Raw genomic sequence first — 22,349 nt, 5'->3', positions numbered from 1 at the left:
ATGAATATTCAGACACAGCTGTCTGTGACATGGAGATAGCAGCTGGTGTGCTTGGGCCCCACAGATATCCCAGTGCCATGCCTGGACAGAAGCCGCTGCATCTGGGCCAAACCAGGCCCAGCCGGCCCTGGCAGGCCCACCCAGGCCCAGAATATCCCCAAATCCCACCAGCGACACCCACTACTCAAGAGTGGTCAAAGACACTATAAACACCGTTAGCAGCTTGCCACAGATACATGATGACATTTTCATTACGTCCCAACTATGGTGATGAAGTAGATAGATATATGGCACCAACATCATATCAAGCTTACAGTTCAGTAAGACTCTGCATATGGTTGGCAACATGGTTTTCATATAACTGCTGTTAAAAGCAGGTGTTGAAACAGATGGCATTTCTTTGTGTATCGCATTTAATTTACCATTTAGGCCTTTGTTGAGCACTCCTGACAAAGAAAAGTAGTTGAAATTGAATTTCATTTTACTCAATCATACAGACAGGCACTTTACTTCAACCAATAATGGGACAGGGTACAGAGAATGTAACACCCCACCAATAGCTTCTTAATATAAACACATGGTCAGATTTTTCATTACGGTTAAATGTCATAACCGGCTTATTTTAGAATGACATTATACATTCCCCGATGACATGAATGTAATTTGCCCTTTTTAATTACTCAATTTAATCTCATACTAATCCAGCGATATTGCCATAACAAGCAATGCAAGTATGGCAAGCTGGTTGCAAGACAAAGCCTGCTATGGTGAAAGAGTTTGTGTTTGGTGTGTCTGGCGTTGCCGCTTCCATAACAGTCTGCTGGTCGGCCCTGACAACACCATGCCAAAGTGCCAGGCTGCCAGCGTGCCAGGCCCAGAGAGCAGCTGCCAGGCAAAACCAGCGGGCACTAATTCAGCCAGCCACAGGGAGCCCCCTCCACCGCTTCACTTTCTAGGCCCTCCCTGTGGCTACAACTACCCCTCATCCGTGCATGCACACACACACACACACACACACACTTTACACAATGCAGGCTGTAATTATGACAAACTTGCCAAAAGCTAATCTCTCATCTTTTTAATCAAAGACATTTATAGATGAGGAGACTGCCAATATTCTAATTACTAATTACCAGAAATTCTGGTGAATAAACACGTTTTCCTTTGACCAACAGTGGCCTTTCTCAATCAAGCAAAGCCTGAAAATCTCTCAAAATCAGAGATGAAAAAAAAATCTGGAGGACAGATTTTGTACTGATGCTGTTGCAGAAGATTAATTATAGCCACACGGACACTTTTTTAGATATCCAAAGTTACCATATAGACAATAATTTAAACCCCAAACTGTTATAAAAATTGAAATCAGCATTATTTCTGAACATTAGAAGCTTTCCAGGGTGAGTTTGGATCATTAATTTGAAACATGTCCATGTTCATTGCACAAATCATTAACATCCCGCTCGTTTTATCATTATCTCCTATGAATGTGAGTGTAGTTGCAGAGCCCCAGGGACTAAGGTCGAGCCAGTTACTCTGTGGTTGGTTAAGTGATAGCCAAAATGCTCAGAAGCGTTCAGCTGCTATTCTGATGTGATAGTTTCAATGGTTAAATCCTGCTGTGTCCTCACACTTCTGCCCTGAGCTAAGCTTTTGGTTGGAAGGACAAACTTTTTCTTAAAAAAAAACAACTAAAAAGGATGGATTAAAACACTCTGGTGTCTCAGGCCAGCTGAAAGCCTGACATTCCTAAGAACTGCTCTCTCCGCCTCTAACACATTCTCATCTCCTTCCTCCACTGTCACTCATCCACTATCTGAGCTCATCTGTTCCAGCTGAAGGTCACAATATGGCTGATTCCTTTGGAGAGGCCCTGTAGGTCCCGATGCTCCATGCTGCCTGAGTAAATATGGCACAGCAGTTCATAAAGATGCATATTGTGTGCCCGCATCTGTTTGGATGCATGTGCACATTTTTGGGCGTCTTCCTGAGTGGGGTTTCCTGACTGCAGGGATACATACATACATACATACTGTTAGTAAAGGCCGGCTGAAATATGGATGCTGTGTTTTGTTTTCATTTTTGCTGTACTTGAGAGGCCATCTGGATACGTCTGCCTTTCTCACGTTAAATATTCATTCTCCTGTTGAATATGACCAGGGGAGAGTAAAGAGGGTCATTTTGTAATGTGAGAGAAAGAAATTGGGAGGAGGTGGTGAGGGTGGGGGTGCTGAGTAGGATTCAACAATGGGTTTTTCCTAACAGATGGAAGATTGGCTGCAGGGATATAGTTCAGTGTCACAGAACAGAAGAACCTGATATCTGATTATATTTCTCCCACCTCATAAATACAAAGGGATTACATGTGGTTACATGAATAATGAAATTGAGATTATTTTGTTGACACACGCCTAATTTGTTGTGCCGAAGTTGTGAATTGCTGAATACTGCCCATCACTCTGTCTCTTTGTACAGGCACTACTCAGGTAAGATCATGTTCTTCCAACAAGTCAATCAAATAAGTCACCTCTGGCCAAGTCTGCCACCTAAGGCCAGAGCAACTCCCAGATGAAACAAAGCGATTAATTAACTGAGAAATGCCGATGTGGCAGGGCTCAAAGAACTCATGAGTACAAATTTAAGAAGTTCACAAACAATGTGATTATTGATGGTCCAGTGGTCGAAACCGTGCTCAGCTTTTCCTTCCCTAATAGAGAAATGTACCGTGATGTGAATGTGCATACATGGTCTGCAAACTCAGCAATTCATTTTAATGATGTGCTTCGCTGTTCAAACCAGCAAACAGCACAACAACTCTGACAAGGTGCCATTAAAAGGGACCGGTTTTCAGGTACATCATCCCTCAGTTCTTAATAATTAACGAAAGCCTATCAATTATGAACAAATCTGTAGCCTAACACTCATCAAGAGGAGGGATGGTTGCCTAGGAGCATTGGCCTGTTCTCAATACCTTGTCGCTTTGGTGTTGTTGGTAACTGGAGACCCTGCAGTATGACAGTAATATGGCGGAAAGTAAATAAGGTGGTGGAGTAGGGGGACACAATACTTTTGTTTTGGATGCTGTCACATGGGTGCCACAAATCTATGTGATCAATAATGCAGTTTTTTGTATAGTGCTACTGACATGCTTGTATGTGGTTTGATAATGGTACAGAATTTAAACTTTTATTGATAAAAAATATCTGTCTTTGTGTAGTTTAAAACTGTCAATAGGAAAACCTGTGAGTCATTTTAAAGTGATAATAATTGTTTATATGTAACCTATTTTCATTACACCTTGAGCAAACAGCAGGTCTCCTCGTTCCCACTGTTCAGTCAAAACAATAATTGGCCTTACACAGTCAAACCTCCATTTTCAGATGCTAAATCAACACAGCTGGACATCCTAAAGTTTGTGTTTATGTCTGTACACTACCTTTCCGACTTGCCTCTAAAAATAGCTCGGCAGCATCCTGCTGTGATGCTGAAGGTGCAGTCATCTTTCCCCCTGAAGGACACAACAGTGTCTGAAGTTTGGGAGCGGGGGGGAGCGAGAGGGAAGAAGGAAGCCGTGACTACCGTGTGACAAGCGCCCTGTTCCTTCCTCCCAGGCCTGAGAAACAGGAAGTGCTGCACATAAGGCATTATTGTGACGGAGAGGAAATGCAAGGTCCTCTAAAATAAGCGCCTCAATCTGGTTGTCAATGACAGGGGCCTGTCCTCCACAGCCCTATAGAGACCTGTATCCCACACACATTGCCCCCCTTCACCACGTCACTGTTGAGTGACGCAGATATAAATATAAAAAAAAAAACAAGACCCATACGGAAATGTACATGTGACAAATTGCAAAACACAATACACACAACACAAGTCTACACATAAAGTCACTCTAAAGGCATTGACTTTGGGTAGATTTGTGTGCAGCAGCTCAAAAAGAGCGTGAAGAGAATCAGCTTTAAGATGATGTGTAAAAACCTTTGTTCCACACTGAACCCACCCACATACAGACTATCAAAGGGTTAACGGAGGCATATGGGTAGGATCCATCCTGCTTGTGTTTAGCAGAAGCTGAGGAGGAGCTGGTTGCTAAGAGAGATGCAAGGCTTTGTGCCGGGTTGCCTCCCAGTTAATTAAAATCCTACTTTATCTGTTTCATGCTTTCAATTAGAAAGCTCTGGAAAGGGCCCAAGCCTCTGCATGTAGATAACCATAGCAATAAGATGTGATTAATACAGGAGGCCCATTTGCGCTGCAGGCTGCAGCAATGCCCTGCTGTCTGCAGCAATGCCCTGCTGTTGTGTCCATGCCTTGTTTTGATCTGAGATACCACCTCTGATGATCCAGGCAAAATGGCTGTGCAGTAACCCCCTTTTACCCTGCAAATTCTGCAAGGCACCTCAAGCAGCAAATTAGATGGATTTGCTTTTTGTGCCTGTGTAAGACATGGCAGGTGTTGGCCACCTGTGATCACTAAACTACAGCGATGATTGAAGCTGCAGAGGTTCAGTTTCACTTTTCTGCCTGTGCCAAGTCAAATGTTTTTTTGGTCATCAGTAATAAAGAAAATGTTTTTGCTCAATTACCAGCAGATCCATCAAGGGTCATCTCTGCTTTTCACAATCAATTAACTGCAACACGGGAGTCAAGCTGTACAGGTAATCAATCACGCTAAGCTTAGCACATTAAGGTTTAATGGGCATGTGGTGCTGTTTTTGGTTATACTTTGTGTTCCAACAGTCAAAGCTTATTACTTGTTGGCACTCAGGCAATGTGATAAGCTATCAAAATAATTTCCATGTCAAAATGGATGCTTCTTTTTCATCTCAGAATATGATTTGAGTTGATATGTTTTAATTATCTAGATTGAGAATACAATCAATTACCACTCAATCAAAACAAAAGCGAGTAGGGTTTGATGTGATAGAAGTAACATAATACAAATACAGGAACAGACATGAAAGCTTTTAGTTGCAAACAATGCAAATATATAACCTGTATACAGAAAAGTAAACTGTCCAAAGTCAAAACAGAATATTTTTTTCAAACATAAATGACTTTTGTTAAACAGCTGGTATCAAACAAACCTTTGCACAAAACACAAGATTTACTGCCATCTACTGGTCACTTTAGGAAATCATAAAATGTGGAACAGCAAACATTAATAAGGCATGCCCTCATAGGTTTAGTGCAACTTTCAGTATCTGAAAGACCTGAATGAGGATAAGAGCAACTTGGAACTCTCTGAGGAACGGTCTCCTCTCAAGCTAAAAATGTCCTTAGGTAAGTCAGTAGCACTAGTGTGAGGCTGGGGCATTCCTGCTTGGGAGGGCTTGAGGCTATGGCATGAAGGACCCACTTCCATCCTACCAGCAACTTTCATGTCTCTATTGCGCTCTATGGGGATCTGAGCTGGTGGTATTTGGAGAAGAAAGCCTCTTCCTATGGCAGGCAAGGTCTGAATGCATGACTGCTCTTTCCCAAAGGACCTTCCTCTACCTACTGTTTCCATCACTACCTCTGTGCGTCCTCTGCCTACACCCAGAGACAGGCCAGACACTTTTTTACTGAGGTCTGACTCAGTGGCAGGGACTGGATCCTGAGTTGTTGGGGCATCCACAGACTGGGCAGAGGAAACATCAGTGACCCTCGAGGGCCTCGTGGGTGGCCGTTGAAGGAGAGAGTCCACTTGTGTTGAAGGTGACTCCACAGTTGCAGGTCCAAAGGAGTCTGGCTGTGCATCTCCTGCAGGCGAGGTGTGAGATGGAGTCTTATTGGTTCTGGGATAGAAGCGAGCCAGCAAACCCTTCTCAGTGACAGGGTATTGGTCGGCAGCCCACTCCTGGCGCTCACAACGCATCTGCTCCAGCTGCCGGAGCTCTCTGGGCAACTCCAACACACTTTCCTGTGGATCCAAACAGGTGGACATGATGCTTCAGAACTTCTGTGTATTATTTCAGACTGACCATAAAACAGTTTAATTGAATATTCATGAACCAAAAATGAGAAGTTAGTGTACTTAAATGAGCTTCAGCAAGATTTTTATGAAAGCATATGCCATTTGTAATCATACTCAGTAAACACGCACATTGAAGGCCTTATTATAAATTAGAGCTGCAATGAATAATAACTTATTCAATCAACATAAAATTAATCACCAAATATTTTGATAAGCGATCACCGTTTTAAGTCATTGTTTAAAAAAAATCTCGTTCCACCTTCTGAAATGTCAATAGCAGATTCATCTTTTCTCTTTTGTAAAAAACACTGTGAAACACTTTTAGTTTGTCAGTGTCCAACAAACAGTCAGGATTAACATTTGTGGGGTGAGGATTACAAATTCAGGGAATGTGTGCATTTTTATGTGTCACAATATATCAATATCACATATTTTTGTTCACGTCTCAACGGCTAACTTGTAAGTGAACCCACCATGCTTACGTGCCCCAATTCATCAGGCGCGTAGTGGCTGCTGTTGAGGTAGGAATCCACCAGCGCCATGTAGTCCATCATCAGAGCATCCAACAGCACCAGTCTGAGTGGCTGCAGGTGGATCACTGATAAAGCCATCACCTTCAGCAGGGGTATGGGACACGGACGTGTGTACCACATCTCCATTTCCTCCTGCAAAACCGTATCACACCACATCACAGATACAAGTATACGATTAAAAACCTATCCCATTGTCCCCCCGAGGAAGAACCTGAACCATACCTTGGTGAGTTGTGACTTCATCTTCAGGGATAAGAGCTGAGAGGAGGGTACCTTCAGATGGAGACTCACCACCTCCTGGAGAGTACTGACTCTATCGGGGAGGAAACCTCCCGTCTCTGAGTAGAAGCACATGACATCTGCCACCTTAACATGTGCACAGACAGAGAAAGAACACATGAGTACTGTAAGTGAGGCATATGACATGAGCGATTGTAACTTCTGAAATGTACTCTGCAAACATGTACCTGTGTGTCAAAGACGTTGGTTAACTTTACTCCAAACTGGGTATTCAGACATCCAGCAATTGCTCTGCAATCATGAATGACCTGCACCAAATGTATAGTGAACAAAGACATAATGGTAATATCCATCTGTGTGACTGAACAGAATTTATAATCTATTTGCGCTGCTCACCTTTAGTATGTGCTTACTTTCCAGGATCATGGAGAGACCGTTCTTAAAGGCTCGGGCTCCAAGTAACAGGATATCAAATAGGTATACCTTGTTTTTAGTGGCAATCTGCATTAATGAAAATAAGTCAGTCATTTATCATTTTTTAGAAATGGAAGGAAGGACGAGAGGAAGAGGGAAGTAAAGGAGGTCAGAAGAAAGAAACCAACAAAGCAGGAATTTAATTTAAGTGTGTGTTTCACAGCTGTTTCTCACCTGCAGCCAACACAGTCTCCCATGCTCATACACCTCAACTCCATCACATCCAACACACATATGTTGAGCCAGTTTGTGACAAGGGCGAGCCCCCACTTGTCACAAACTGGCTCAACATATGTGACATGGAGGAGAGACAAGTGATGCTGCACACCAGCGGTTAAACTGGGAAGTCAAATCACGGGCCAATTCAGTGTAGGTCTGATCATCCAGTCTCTTCCTAGATCTGAAACGCTGGCGATATGCCTCTGGCACCAGTTCATACACTTTTAACACCGCTGCCTTCACTGTGTCATAAACCCTACTTTCTGATACACTTAAAGCAGAGTAGGCCTCCTGAGCCTTTCCAGTCAGAACACACTGCAGCAGCATTGTTCTGTCTGAGTCCGGCCAGTCTCGAGCATCTGCTATCCTCTCAAACAGAAAAAAATGAGTCTGGATCAGACTCACTAAACCTGGGAAGCAGGCGGAGATTATCCAGGTCACACTGAGAAGACTTGCCCCCTGAGGCCTCGAAACTATCAGCTCTGCCCATACCTGAAAGCTTACCCTCCTTTACCAGCTGTAATTGATGCTGTTGCACTTCTAACTTTGCACACTCAGTTTTATGCTTTATCGTTTCCAACTCTACTTCCTTTTCAAATTTCAACCTCTCCAACTCTAACTGCTGTTTTAACTGTAACTGCAGCAGCTCCTTCTGCTGTTCGAATGTTAGAGTTCCAGGATTAGGCACTACACTGGACACTGGACTGCTAACTTGTTGCCGGCCCAAAACTCCAGCCTCAAACAAACCATCCCTTAAGCATGCCTTCACACTCTTTTAACTTCCTATCTGAAATGTCAACTTCATAGTGCTCTGCTATCCTGAGAAGCTGTTCCTTTGTGCACTGCTCCAGCAAAGACTCTGAAGGATCCTGGATGAAACTCTCCACAAGGGAAGCCATCCTCAAAACAATCAGCCTAACAAGTTACAAACCTTTGACTGGGACACACAGAAAACCCAAACCTGAGGTAACAGGTGAACAGGAGCCTCGCCCCTATACTGATGTTAACTACAACCATTAAACTAGCTAACTAACTCTTCCCTAGTCTTCGTGCAGTTAATGGTGGGGGGTACTTATGCACGCTAAACCAGCGGTGTGAAGAAAGCAACCAGAAAACTGGCCACCCTCTCACAACCACGGAGATGCTCCCGAGCTAAAAGCTCTACCCACCTTCGCCGCCGCCTAAAGAGATCACCAAGAGCCCCCTAGAGGAACCCGCTGCCAAACCTAACAGGGGAAGGAACTCCTGCTCAAACACACAACATACCCCAGATAGGTTCTACTGCAAAGCCCCAGTCAAATCCAATCACATTTACAACAAACAGATGGACCAAATACCTCTCCCAAATCTCCTACAACCTTCTCATACTGGAAGTAACCAGCACTAACGACCTGACATATCCCCTCCCAGAACCGTTGGTGAACAACCACAACACAGTCAGCTAGTAGTACACTTCAACCAGGCAAACCAAAGACCATTGTCTGCAATAGGAGGAAACATCCACCAACCTAAACCGAGTCAATTTACCAGTACAGACCAAATTCAAGCTAATTTAATTCTCATACTGGATCCCGGACGAGCCCCCACTTGTCACAAACTGGCTCAACATATGTGACATGGAGGAGAGACAAGTCAGGTGCCAAAAGAAAATGTTTTATTGTAACTAAAACAACATGTATACAAAAAGCATGAGGTGTGGAGTGTAGTGGTGTCAGTGGTGAATGTAGTGTGTGGATGAGTGAGATAATTGTGTGTGGCTGTTGAGTGTAAAAGGAAAAACGCCAAACGAACCCAGAATCTGTAGCAGCGTGGAGCCTAGGAGAGAGAGAGAGAATGAGACCAGGCTGGCATTTATCTCCTTGCTAGAGGCCTAGCCAGGTGTCAGCACCTTGCCTTAACGACCCTCCCTGACTACCAACTCCTGCAGGAAGTAATCAACTGCATGATAGAGAGCAGAAAGGGAGGGGTCGTAACAATGTGCTTAATTTCCAGGATCATGGAGAGACCGTTCTTAAAGGCTCGGGCTCCAAGTAACAGGATATCAAATAGGTATACCTTGTTTTTAGTGGCAATCTGCATTAATGAAAATAAGTCAAAGTCATTTATCATTTTTTAGAAATGGAAGGAAGGACGAGAGGAAGAGGGAAGTAAAGGAGGTCAGAAGAAAGAAACCAACAAAGCAGGAATTTAACTTAAGTGTGTGTTTCACAGCTGTTTCTCACCTGCAGCCAACACAGTCTCCCATGCTCATACACCTCAACTCCATCAACTCCAACACCAATCACACGCTGCCTCTTGATGTGCATCACCTAAAGGACAGTTCCAGCATTACAGTTTTTAAGACTACATGTCTCTGTACACGCCTGTCTTCGCCTTCCTCAAAAATATATTCCAAGCATGTGTGCCAACATGAACTCTAACTTACAGCAGGTCCAAATTTCTCATGAAACTCGTCGATGACTACAAAATTGATAAATTCCTCATCGTCTTCATCATCATCATCTATAAAAAGAGAGATCATTTCAACAAATATTACGGATTTCACCGTTGGAGCATTATAGAGAAAACTATGAAAATATATCCCATGATGACTCACCCAGTGTGATTGTGTTCTTGTATGGCTGAAACTTTTTCACAGTCAAGTGGTCTTCAAGTGTGTGCTCATGAATATTTCTGTGCAATATATTACATCTTACAATTAGTGATTCAGAGCTGGCACATTGTGTTGTTGCTAATAGCTGACAACAGACACTATAAATAGTTTGTTGATAACTTACCCACTGTCAGAGTTAGCTTCACTGGTAAATTCCACTGTAAATAAAGTAAGAGATAAAGTTATTTCTTATACCAAAACATTATGTGTAATACTTGTACATTTTAATATAGCTACAGTATGGTGTGTTACAGCTGAATGTGTAAATGCAGCCATAATTTCTAATGAGTGAACTCACCATTGAGAATCTCATGCCCAAAGAACATTTTGGATCCAGGACATTTGCACCCATTACTGCCACTTACAACTGAAACACAACACATTTAACGTGAGGAGACTAGTATCAGTGTGTGTTTTAATAAGGCCTTTTGACACTCCCAAATATGTACTGCGCAGTTTTACATTTTTATGGGGAAAGGATGGTTAAACCATATACATTAAGATAAAAAAGTATATCTAACCGTCCGCCAATATCAGCGTTTTGTTGGGGTTGATACGTTGGACAACGCCGAGGTAAGATGCAGTCTTAAGGGTCAGTTTGATGCGTTTCCCCTTCAGGATATTCAGGAACTCGACGTCGCTCACAACCATTTTATAAACATGTAACTGTTGTTTCAATAAAACAAAACCCAACAACAACAAAGCAAACAGTTAAAGTGCTAGCTTTGATAGCAACATTCACCAGTCTACACACTCGTCCGTTGGCCACGGCAGTCTCTACCTACCGAGGCCTGTCACGTCAGTCAGGGAAGCGGCCTAGATTAGATATGACGTCATCACGTAATTAAAAGTACATGCATTTTAAATCATCTAAAATTTAACTAAAGGGAGGCCTACAGCCCTATGTTCCCCAAGCCTTATGTTCCCTCAAGGATTTTCCACCAAAATAGACCTCATGGTTCCTCTGTGTGTGTGTGTGTGTGGGTTGGACAACACAAACTATTGTCATTTTTTTCAACTTTATTTATTTAAACCTCCACTCCATTTCTCCTCTAACCTCTTACTCTAATCTGAATTTGAAATAATTGATTAGAATAGATTATATCAATTTAGATTATGTTATGATAGATTTAAATCTAGGCTATAATATTTGATTTTGTTAGATCTGTAAAGATTGTGTTTAACAGTGTACTCCGTATACTTCTTACTGTTATGGACAGTAGATCATATTACATCAGTGTAGAACATGTGTGTGACCTGGTAATCAGTCTGACTGCCTGAGGGAAGAAAGGGGAGTTCCAACTATATGAACCTCTGAAGCAGAGAGTCAGGATGTCTCGGCTGTGCATTGGCAGAGAGAAGATTAATGTGTTTTGGTGCCTCAATGGTTATTTTCCCAGCCAGAGCTGATGGATCAAATCTATCTATCTATCAAAATCGACATGGTAGAAAATAAGATTTTAGAAATACAAAGATGATTGCTGCATGTAGATTCACCTGTAAACAGTAGCCCAATTTTTCTGGTTTCCAGCAAGTTGCTTTATTTCTCAATGCTGAAACTGTCCATATAGCTGTCATGGTGTTGAGGGTAAAGGCCATATGTTCCCGGGTGGTCAGTAGATAACTCAAAATATCCACAGGTGAGGCCACAACCCCAGGTTTTTCACTCTTTTAGCTAGAACTCAAATGTCATGAAAATGACAGTTTTCTGACAGTATTCATCTGATGATAACGATCTACATAACATGCCCATTAACTCTATTCCACAACTGTGAACATATGAGCATTATCCAACCATACACTGCCTGTATTTATGTATGTGTGCTTATTGTGAGCCTGTGGGTGTTGTCAGTGCACTATGTGTGTATGCCTGCAGTACATTCCTAGATCAGTATACTATGACTGTAGATGTCTGAATGCAAAATAAAAGACAATGACTTAAAGATTATTATGTTAAATAATGAGACTTAGAATAGAAATGTTGAAATTAAAACTCTATCACTCACACAGAGATGATTGACTTTGCACAAAGGACTGCATGAAATGCTGAATAGGATTTACAGAGTGATATTACATGAGAGATAAGATTAACAAGATTGGAATATGTTGAATTAAATCTCTCCTTGAACAGAAGTACAAGTCATTTCTCCTACTCTACCATTAAATTTTCCTTATCAGACTGGATTTGTTGTTTGTTAAAGGTGCGGTGGAAACTCACTCGTCACAAGAGGAAATGGTCAAAGGTACACAAACCGAAAGTGGTAATACTGTTTTACTGTATCTTTTGAAAACTCATACAAAATGTGGCAATCTTTATTTTGACTTCAGCAGTAGATTTCTGTTAGCCTCCTGGGCTGGGGCTCAATGTCATGACAAAAAAACATGATCTCAGATTTAGATGTGCCTGTAGCCACATGGGGGCAGGCTTAAGGCATCACTGTCAGGCCTGATAACAACAGTGACACAGAGAAGGGAGCAAAACAACAGAATATTTTTTTCAAACATAAATGACTTTTGTTAAACAGCTGGTATCAAACAAACCTTTGCACAAAACACAAGATTTACTGCCATCTACTGGTCACTTTAGGAAATCACAAAATGTGGAACAGCAAACATTAATAAGGCATGCCCTCATAGGTTTAGTGCAACTTTCAGTATCTGAAAGACCTGAATGAGGATAAGACCAACTTGGAACTCTCTGAGGAACGGTCTCCTCTCAAGCTAAAAATGTCCTTAGGTAAGTCAGTAGCACTAGTGTGAGGCTGGGGCATTCCTGCTTGGGAGGGCTTGAGGCTATGGCATTAAGGACCCACTTCCATCCTACCAGGAACTTTCATGTCTCTATCGCGCTCTATGGGGATCTGAGCTGGTGGTATTTGGAGAAGAAAGCCTCTTCCTATGGCAGGCAAGGTCTGAATGCATGACTGCTCTTTCCCAAAGGACCTTCCTCTACCTACTGTTTCCATCACTACCTCTGTGCGTCCTCTGCCTACACCCAGAGACAGGCCAGACACTTCTTTACTGAGGTCTGACTCAGTGGCAGGGACTGGATCCTGAGTTGTTGGGGCATCCACAGACTGGGCAGAGGAAACATCAGTGACCCTCGAGGGCCTCGTGGGTGGCCGTTGAAGGCGAGAGTCCACTTGTGTTGATGAAGGTGACTCCACAGTTGCAGGTTCAAAGGAGTCTGGCTGTGCATCTCCTGCAGGCGAGGTGTGAGATGGAGTCTTATTGGTTCTGGGATAGAAGCGAGCCAGCAAACCCTTCTCAGTGACAGGGTATTGGTCGGCAGCCCACTCCTGGCGCTCACAACGCATCTGCTCCAGCTGCCGGAGCTCTCTGGGCAACTCCAACACACTTTCCTGTGGATCCAAACAGGTGGACATGATGCTTCAGAACTTCTGTGTATTATTTCAGACTGACCATAAAACAGTTTAATTGAATATTCATGAACCAAAAATGAGAAGTTAGTGTACTTAAATGAGCTTCAGCAAGATTTTTATGAAAGCATATGCCATTTGTAATCATACTCAGTAAACACGCACATTGAAGGCCTTATTATAAATTAGAGCTGCAATGAATAATAACTTATTCAATCAACATAAAATTAATCACCAAATATTTTGATAATCGATCATTGTTTTAAGTCATTGTTTAAAAAAATCTCATTCCACCTTCTGAAATGTCAATAGCAGATTCATCTTTTCTCTTTTGTAAAAAACACTGTGAAACACTTTTAGTTTGTCAGTGTCCAACAAACAGCCAGGATTAACATTTGTGGGGTGAGGATTACAAATTCAGGGAATGTGTGCATTTTTATGTGTCACAATATATCATTATATCATCATATCATTTTTTAGAAATGGAAGGAAGGACGAGAGGAAGAGGGAAGTAAAGGAGGTCAGAAGAAAGAAACCAACAAAGCAGGAATTTAACTTAAGTGTGTGTTTCACAGCTGTTTCTCACCTGCAGCCAACACAGTCTCCCATGCTCATACACCTCAACTCCATCAACTCCAACACCAATCACACGCTGCCTCTTGATGTGCATCACCTAAAGGACAGTTCCAGCATTACAATTTTTAAGACTACATGTCTCTGTACACGCCTGTCTTCGCCTTCCTCAAAAATATATTCCAAGCATGTGTGCCAACATGAACTCTAACTTACAGCAGGTCCAAATTTCTCATGAAACTCGTCGATGACTACAAAATTGATCTCGTCTTCATCATCATCATCTATAAAAAGAGAGATCATTTCAACAAATATTACGGATTTCTCTGTTGGAGCATTATAGAGAAAACTATGAAAATATATCCCATGATGACTCACCCAGTGCGATTGTGTTCTTGTATGGCTGAAACTTTTTCACAGTCAAGTGGTCTTCAAGTGTGTGCTCATGAATATTTCTGTGCAATATATTACATCTTACAATCAGTGATTCAGAGCTGGCACATTGTGTTGTTGCTAATAGCTGACAACAGACACTATAAATAGTTTGTTGATAACTTACCCACTGTCAGAGTTAGCTTCACTGGTAAATTCCACTGTAAATAAAGTAAGAGGTAAAGTTATTTCTTATACCAAAACATTATATGTAATACTTGTACATTTTAATATAGCTACAGTATGGTGTGGTAGAGCTGAATTTGTAAATGCAGCCATAACTTCTAATGAGTGAACTCACCATTGAGAATCTCATGCCCAAAGAACATTTTGGATCCAGGACATTTGCACCCATTACTGCCACTTACAACTGAAACACAACACATTTAACGTGAGGAGACTAGTATCAGTGTGTGTTTTAATAAGGCCTTTTGACACTCCCAAATATGTACTGCGCAGTTTTACATTTTTATGGGGAAAGGATGGTTAAACCATATACATTAAGATAAAAAAGTATATCTAACCGTCCGCCAATATCAGCGTTTTGTTGGGGTTGATACGTTGGACAACGCCGAGGTAAGATGCAGTCTTAAGGGTCAGTTTGATGCGTTTCCCCTTCAGGATATTCAGGAACTCGACGTCGCTCACAACCATTTTATAAACATGTAACTGTTGTTTCAATAAAACAAAACCCAACAACAACAAAACAAACAGTTAAAGTGCTAGCTTTGATAGCAACATTCACCAGTCTACACACTCGTCCGTTGGCCACGGCAGTCTCTACCTACCGAGGCCTGTCACGTCAGTCAGGGAAGCGGCCTAGATTAGATATGACGTCATCACGTAATTAAAAGTACATGCATTTTAAATCATCTAAAATTTAACTAAAGGGGGGCCTACAGCCCTATGTTCCCCAAGCCTTATGTTCCCTCAAGGATTTTCCACCAAAATAGGCCTCATGGTTCCTCTGTGTGTGTGTGTGTGTGGGTTGGACAACACAAACTATTGTCATTTTTTTCAGCTTTATTTATTTAAACCTCCACTCCATTTCTCCTCTAACCTCTTACTCTAGTCTGAATTTGAAATAATTGATTAGAATAGATTATATCAATTTAGATTATGTTATGATAGATTTAAATCTAGGCTATAAGATTTGATTTTGTTAGATCTGTAAAGATTGTGCTTAACAGTGTACTCCGTAAACTTCTTACCGTTATGGACAGTAGATCATATTACATCAGTGTAGAACATGTGTGTGACCTGGTAATCAGTCTGACTGCCTGAGGGAAGAAAGGGGAGTTCCAACTATATGAACCTCTGAAGCAGACAGTCAGGATGTCTCGGCTGTGCAGTGGCAGAGAGAAGATTAATGTGTTTTGGTGCCTCAATGGTTATTTTCCCAGCCAGAGCTGATGGATCAAATCTATCTATCTATCAAAATCGACATGGTAGAAAATAAGATTTTAGAAATGCAAAGATGATTGCTGCATGTAGATTCACCTGTAAACAGTAGCCCAATTTTTCTAGTTTCCAGCAAGTTGCTTTATTTCTCAATGCTGAAACTGTCCATATAGCTGTCATGGTGTTGAGGGTAAAGGCCATATGTTCCCGGGTGGTCAGTAGATAACTCAAAATATCCACAGGTGAGGCCACAACCCCAGGTTTTTCACTCTTTTAGCTAGAACTCGAATGTCATGAAAATGATGAATGAATGTCATCTGATGATAACGATCTACATAACATGCCCATTAACTCTATTCCACAACTGTGAACATATGAGCATTATCCAACCATACACTGCCTGTATTTATGTGTGTGTGCTTATTGTGAGCCTGTGGGTGTTGTCAGTGCACTATGTGTGTATGCCTGCAGTACATTCCTAGATCAGTATACTATGACTGTAGATGTCTGAATGCAAAATAAAAGACAATGACTTAAAGATTATTATGTTAAATAATGAGACTTAGAATAGAAATGTTGAAATTAAAACTCTATCACTCACACAGAGATGATTGACTTTGCACAAAGGACTGCATGAAATGCTGAATAGGATTTACAGAGTGATATTACATAAGAGAGATAAGATTAACAAGATTGGAATATGTTGAATTAAATCTCTCCTTGAACAGAAGTACAAGTCATTTCTCCTACTCTACCATTACATTTTCCTTATCAGACTGGATTTGTTGTTTGTTAAAGGTGCGGTGGAAACTCACTCGTCACAAGAGGAAATGGTCAAAGGTACACAAACCGAAAGTGGTAATACTGTTTTACTGTATCTTTTGAAAACTCATACAAAATGCGGCAATCTTTATTTTGACTTCAGCAGTAGACTTCTGTTAGCCTCCTGGGCTGGGGCTCAATGTCATGACAAAAAAACATGATCTCAGATTTAGATGTGCCTGTAGCCACATGGGGGCAGGCTTAAGGCATCACTGTCAGGCCTGATAACAACAGTGACACAGAGAAGGGAGCAAAACAGAATATTTTTTTCAAACATAAATGACTTTTGTTAAACAGCTGGTATCAAACAAACCTTTGCACAAAACACAAGATTTACTGCCATCTACTGGTCACTTTAGGAAATCACAAAATGTGGAACAGCAAACATTAATAAGGCATGCCCTCATAGGTTTAGTGCAACTTTCAGTATCTGAAAGACCTGAATGAGGATAAGAGCAACTTGGAACTCTGAGGAACGGTCTCCTCTCAAGCTAAAAATGTCCTTAGGTAAGTCAGTAGCACTAGTGTGAGGCTGGGGCATTCCTGCTTGGGAGGGCTTGAGGCTATGGCATTAAGGACCCACCTCCATCCTACCAGCAACTTTCATGTCTCTATCGCGCTCTATGGGGATCTGAGCTGGTGGTATTTGGAGAAGAAAGCCTCTTCCTATGGCAGGCAAGGTCTGAATGCATGACTGCTCTTTCCCAGGTTCAAAGGAGTCTGGCTGTGCATCTCCTGCAGGCGAGGTGTGAGATGGAGTCTTATTGGTTCTGGGATAGAAGCGAGCCAGCAAACCCTTCTCAGTGACAGGGTATTGGTCGGCAGCCCACTCCTGGCGCTCACAACGCATCTGCTCCAGCTGCCGGAGCTCTCTGGGCAACTCCAACACACTTTCCTGTGGATCCAAACAGGTGGACATGATGCTTCAGAACTTCTGTGTATTATTTCAGACTGACTATAAAACAGTTTAATTGAATATTCATGAACCAAAAATGAGAAGTTGGTGTACTTAAATGAGCTTCAGCAAGATTTTTATGAAAGCATATGCCATTTGTAATCATACTCAGTAAACACGCACATTGAAGGCCTTATTATAAATTAGAGCTGCAATGAATAATAACTTATTCAATCAACATAAAATTAATCACCAAATATTTTGATAAGCGATCACCGTTTTAAGTCATTGTTTAAAAAAATCTCGTTCCACCTTCTGAAATGTCAATAGCAGATTCATCTTTTCTCTTTTGTAAAAAACACTGTGAAACACTTTTAGTTTGTCAGTGTCCTACAAACAGCCAGGATTAACATTTGTGGGGTGAGGATTACAAATTCAGGGAATGTGTGCATTTTTATGTGTCACAATATATCAATATCACATATTTTTGTTCACGTCTCAACGGCTAACTTGTAAGCGAACCCACCATGCTTACGTGCCCCAATTCATCAGGCGCGTAGTGGCTGCTGTTGAGGTAGGAATCCACCAGCGCCATGTAGTCAGTCATCAGAGCATCCAACAGCACCAGTCTGAGTGGCTGCAGGTGGATCACTGATAAAGCCATCACCTTCAGCAGGGGTATGGGACACGGACGTTTGTACCACATCTCCATTTCCTCCTGCAAAACCGTATCACACCACATCACAGATACAAGTACACGATTAAAAACCTATCCCATTGTCCCCCCGAGGAAGAACCTGAACCCTACCTTGGTGAGTTGTGACTTCATCTTCAGGGATAAGAGCTGAGAGGAGGGTACCTTCAGATGGAGACTCACCACCTCCTGGAGAGTACTGACTCTATCGGGGAGGAAACCTCCCGTCTCTGAGTAGAAGCACATGACATCTGCCACCTTAACATGTGCACAGACAGAGAAAGAACACATGAGTACTGTAAGTGAGGCATATGACATGAGCGATTGTAACTTCTGAAATGTGTAGGCTACTGTGCAAACATGTACCTGTGTGTCAAAGACGTTGGTTAACTTTACTCCAAACTGGGTATTCAGACATCCAGCAATTGCTCTGCAATCATGAATGACCTGCACCAAATGTATAGTGAACAAAGACATAATGGTAATATCCATCTGTGTGACTGAACAGAATTTATAATCTATTTGCGCTGCTCACCTTTAGTATGTGCTTACTTTCCAGGATCATGGAGAGACCGTTCTTAAAGGCTCGGGCTCCAAGTAACAGGATATCAAATAGGTATACCTTGTTTTTAGTGGCAATCTGCATTAATGAAAATAAGTCAAAGTCATTTATCATTTTTTAGAAATGGAAGGAAGGACGAGAGGAAGAGGGAAGTAAAGGAGGTCAGAAGAAAGAAACCAACAAAGCAGGAATTTAACTTAAGTGTGTGTTTCACAGCTGTTTCTCACCTGCAGCCAACACAGTCTCCCATGCTCATACACCTCAACTCCATCACATCTAACACACATATGTTGAGCCAGTTTGTGACAAGGACGAGCCCCCACTTGTCACAAACTGGCTCAACATATGCGACATGGAGGAGAGACAAGTGATGCTGCACACCAGCGGTTAAACTGGGAAGTCAAATCACGGGCCAATTCAGTGTAGGTCTGATTATCCAGTCTCTTCCTAGATCTGAAACGCTGGCGATATGCCTCTGACACCAGTTCATACACTTTTAACACCGCTGCCTTCACTGTGTCATAAACCCTACTTTCTGATACACTTAAAGCAGAGTAGGCCTCCTGAGCCTTTCCAGTCAGAACACACTGCAGCAGCATTGTTAAAAATTAATCACCAAATATTTTGATAATCGATCACGGTTTTAAGTCATTGTTTAAAAAAATCTCTTTCCACCTTCTGAAATGTCAATAGCAGATTCATCTTTTCTCTTTTGTAAAAAACACTGTGAAACACTTTTAGTTTGTCAGTGTCCAACAAACAGCCAGGATTAACATTTGTGGGGTGAGGATTACAAATTCAGGGAATGTGTGCATTTTTATGTGTCACAATATATCAATATCACATATTTTTGTTCACGTCTCAACGGCTAACTTGTAAGCGAACCCACCATGCTTACGTGCCCCAATTCATCAGGCGCGTAGTGGCTGCTGTTGAGGTAGGAATCCACCAGCGCCACGTAGTCAACATGATTTTACTGTACAGCAGACCCCCTCCCCTCCCCCACCACCCCTTGGCTTTACTATGCTGTTTTGATTTAGTGGCTGGCAGCCATTTTGTGAAACGCTACTTTACTGTACTGTTTTCACGTTTTTCTACTATACTTCTGAATAAGTTGGTTAAGTTACATCTCAGCAGACTTTTGGTTAAAATAGAACACACTTGTATTGAAGTGAGAGTTTATTGGTTTAGTTTTAGGACATAAGTTTGTATCTTTCTTTGTTACTCACCATTCTTACATGTGCTCAGGAAACAAAGGGAGGAGGCGGCCTATGTCTCCTGAATTTATAGACTGGTGACATCATTAGTGAAGTCACTAGGGAAGAACCATGTGGAGGGGTGGCTGGTGAATTGTTGTGTTAATATGTTAAGACTGTTTATGATTTGATTAGGTTTTTGGTGGCAGAGGTAATGGAGATAGGCAGGATAAAAGTAATGTCAAGTGAATGTTGTTGAACTGCTAATCTTCTTGTTACTTGTTTCAGGAAGGGCTCAGGACTTACCTGAGGAGTGGTATAGTCCACTCTCATTTGGAGGGCGGGCTAATGGAGGGCTCTATAAAGGAAGGAGCTGTGAGACTGTGCAGAGGTTCTTTTGTTCTGCTAGAGTGTAGCCGTGTACACGTCATTTTAATCTTATTTCAGTTATACTTATGAGTTAAGTTGTTTGTTTTGTTCTTTTTGTTTGTACAACTTTTTGTTACCTTATATAATTTATAAGAATAAAAACTCCGGTGGCCATCTGATTCAGCCTTCTGTGTCTGCCTCCTACTTTGATTAGACCACTTTGGTCGGCCTGTACCACACACCACATCACAGATACAAGTATACGATTAAAAACCTATCCCATTGTCCCCCCGAGGAAGAACCTGAACCATACCTTGGTGAGCTGTGACTTCATCTTCAGGGATAAGAGCTGAGAGGAGGGTACCTTCAGATGGAGACTCACCACCTCCTGGAGAGTACTGACTCTATCGGGGAGGAAACCTCCCGTCTCTGAGTAGAAGCACATGACATCTGCCACCTTAACATGTGCACAGACAGAGAAAGAACACATGAGTACTGTAAGTGAGGCATATGACATGAGCGATTGTAACTTCTGAAATGTGTAGGCTACTGTGCAAACATGTACCTGTGTGTCAAAGACGTTGGTTAACTTTACTCCAAACTGGGTATTCAGACATCCAGCAATTGCTCTGCAATCATGAATGACCTGCACCAAATGTATAGTGAACAAAGACATAATGGTAATATCCATCTGTGTGACTGAACAGAATTTATAATCTATTTGCGCTGCTCACCTTTAGTATGTGCTTACTTTCCAGGATCATGGAGAGACCGTTCTTAAAGGCTCGGGCTCCAAGTAACAGGATATCAAATAGGTATACCTTGTTTTTAGTGGCAATCTGCATTAATGAAAATAAGTCAAAGTCATTTATCATTTTTTAGAAATGGAAGGAAGGACGAGAGGAAGAGGGAAGTAAAGGAGGTCAGAAGAAAGAAACCAACAAAGCAGGAATTTAACTTAAGTGTGTGTTTCACAGCTGTTTCTCATCTGCAGCCAACACAGTCTCCCATGCTCTGAAAGGACTGCATGAAATGCTGAATAGGATTTACAGAGTGATATTACATAAGAGAGAGTCATTTCTCCTACTCTACCTTTAAACTTTCCTTATCAGACTGGATTTGTTGTTTGTTAAAGGTGCGGTGGAAACTCACTCGTCACAAAAGGAAATGGTCAAAGGTACACAAACCGAAAGTGGTAATACTGTTTTACTGTATCTTTTGAAAACTCATACAAAATGTGGCAATCTTTATTTTGACTTCAGCAGTAGATTTCTGTTAGCCTCCTGGGCTCGGGCTCAATGTCATGACAAAAAAACATGATCTCAGATTTAGATGTGCCTGTAGCCACATGGGGGCAGGCTTAAGGCATCACTGTCAGGCCTGATAACAACAGTGACACAGAGAAGGGAGCAGACATCTTATCAGAACTAGACAGCAACAAATACATGTTCTCATGACTTTACTCTGCCTGGAAACAGATGAACCCAAACTGCTGTTCATGTGTGGCCAACACCCAATCAAAAGAGTGCACTGTGGAATTTTATCTCAGACTGTATGCACCTTATATGCTTTGGCCTTCGGTGGGTATTGCTCTCCCTGAGGTTATACTCAATAGAATAATGGAAAAGGGCAAACATAAAGCTCCAGAACCAATTTCACAAAATTTCCCTTTGGGTAATCTGGACGTTTAATGGCCAAAGAAAAGCTGTATGTCCAGTTCCAATGGTGGGTTTAAACAGTTTTACAGGTTTTTACATCTATTGCAGCAATTAGCTACAGGACTGCATTGAAACTAAACACACACACACACACACACACACACACACACACACACACAAAGAAGAAGAAGAAGAAAAATCATCTAAATCCCATCATTTAATCAAAAAATATTATTTCTAAAATTGTGTTTCAGCATCTTTCCATCCTCAGATATATACACCAGCAAAAGAC

The 22,349-nt window shown here is 41.7% G+C and overlaps 2 protein-coding genes and 1 long non-coding RNA gene across 3 annotated transcripts; all 3 read right to left on the bottom strand.

Annotated features, from left to right (window-relative positions):
- Positions 1-5,194: 5,194 nt before the first annotated feature.
- LOC128374948 (piRNA biogenesis protein EXD1-like) lies at positions 5,195-10,726 on the bottom strand. The gene is made up of 11 exons (XM_053335168.1): positions 10,597-10,726; positions 10,374-10,442; positions 10,200-10,233; positions 10,019-10,095; positions 9,848-9,924; positions 9,645-9,731; positions 7,126-7,230; positions 6,957-7,037; positions 6,712-6,855; positions 6,430-6,621; positions 5,195-5,902 (listed from the first exon to the last, which is right to left on the bottom strand). The coding sequence occupies exons 1-11, from the start codon at positions 10,724-10,726 to the stop codon at positions 5,195-5,197; spliced, it is 1,704 nt and encodes a 567-aa protein (XP_053191143.1).
- Positions 10,727-12,876: 2,150 nt separating this feature from the next.
- Positions 12,877-19,433, bottom strand: LOC128374947 (piRNA biogenesis protein EXD1-like). Its single transcript, XM_053335167.1, has 7 exons — positions 19,228-19,433; positions 19,062-19,110; positions 18,808-18,912; positions 18,639-18,719; positions 18,387-18,530; positions 18,105-18,296; positions 12,877-13,437 (listed from the first exon to the last, which is right to left on the bottom strand). The coding sequence occupies exons 1-7, from the start codon at positions 19,431-19,433 to the stop codon at positions 12,877-12,879; spliced, it is 1,338 nt and encodes a 445-aa protein (XP_053191142.1).
- On the bottom strand, positions 14,456-14,800 carry LOC128375211 (uncharacterized). The gene is made up of 3 exons (XR_008323072.1): positions 14,762-14,800; positions 14,588-14,621; positions 14,456-14,483 (listed from the first exon to the last, which is right to left on the bottom strand). It is a non-coding gene; the product is annotated as an uncharacterized LOC128375211 (long non-coding RNA).
- Positions 19,434-22,349: the final 2,916 nt, after the last annotated feature.

The sequence above is a fragment of the Scomber japonicus genome, chromosome 16 (genome assembly GCF_027409825.1).
Source record: "Scomber japonicus isolate fScoJap1 chromosome 16, fScoJap1.pri, whole genome shotgun sequence".
Lineage (NCBI taxonomy): Eukaryota > Metazoa > Chordata > Actinopteri > Scombriformes > Scombridae > Scomber > Scomber japonicus.
The sequence above is the reverse complement of the archived record's forward strand: the minus strand, read 5'-3'. Positions and strand labels throughout refer to the sequence as shown.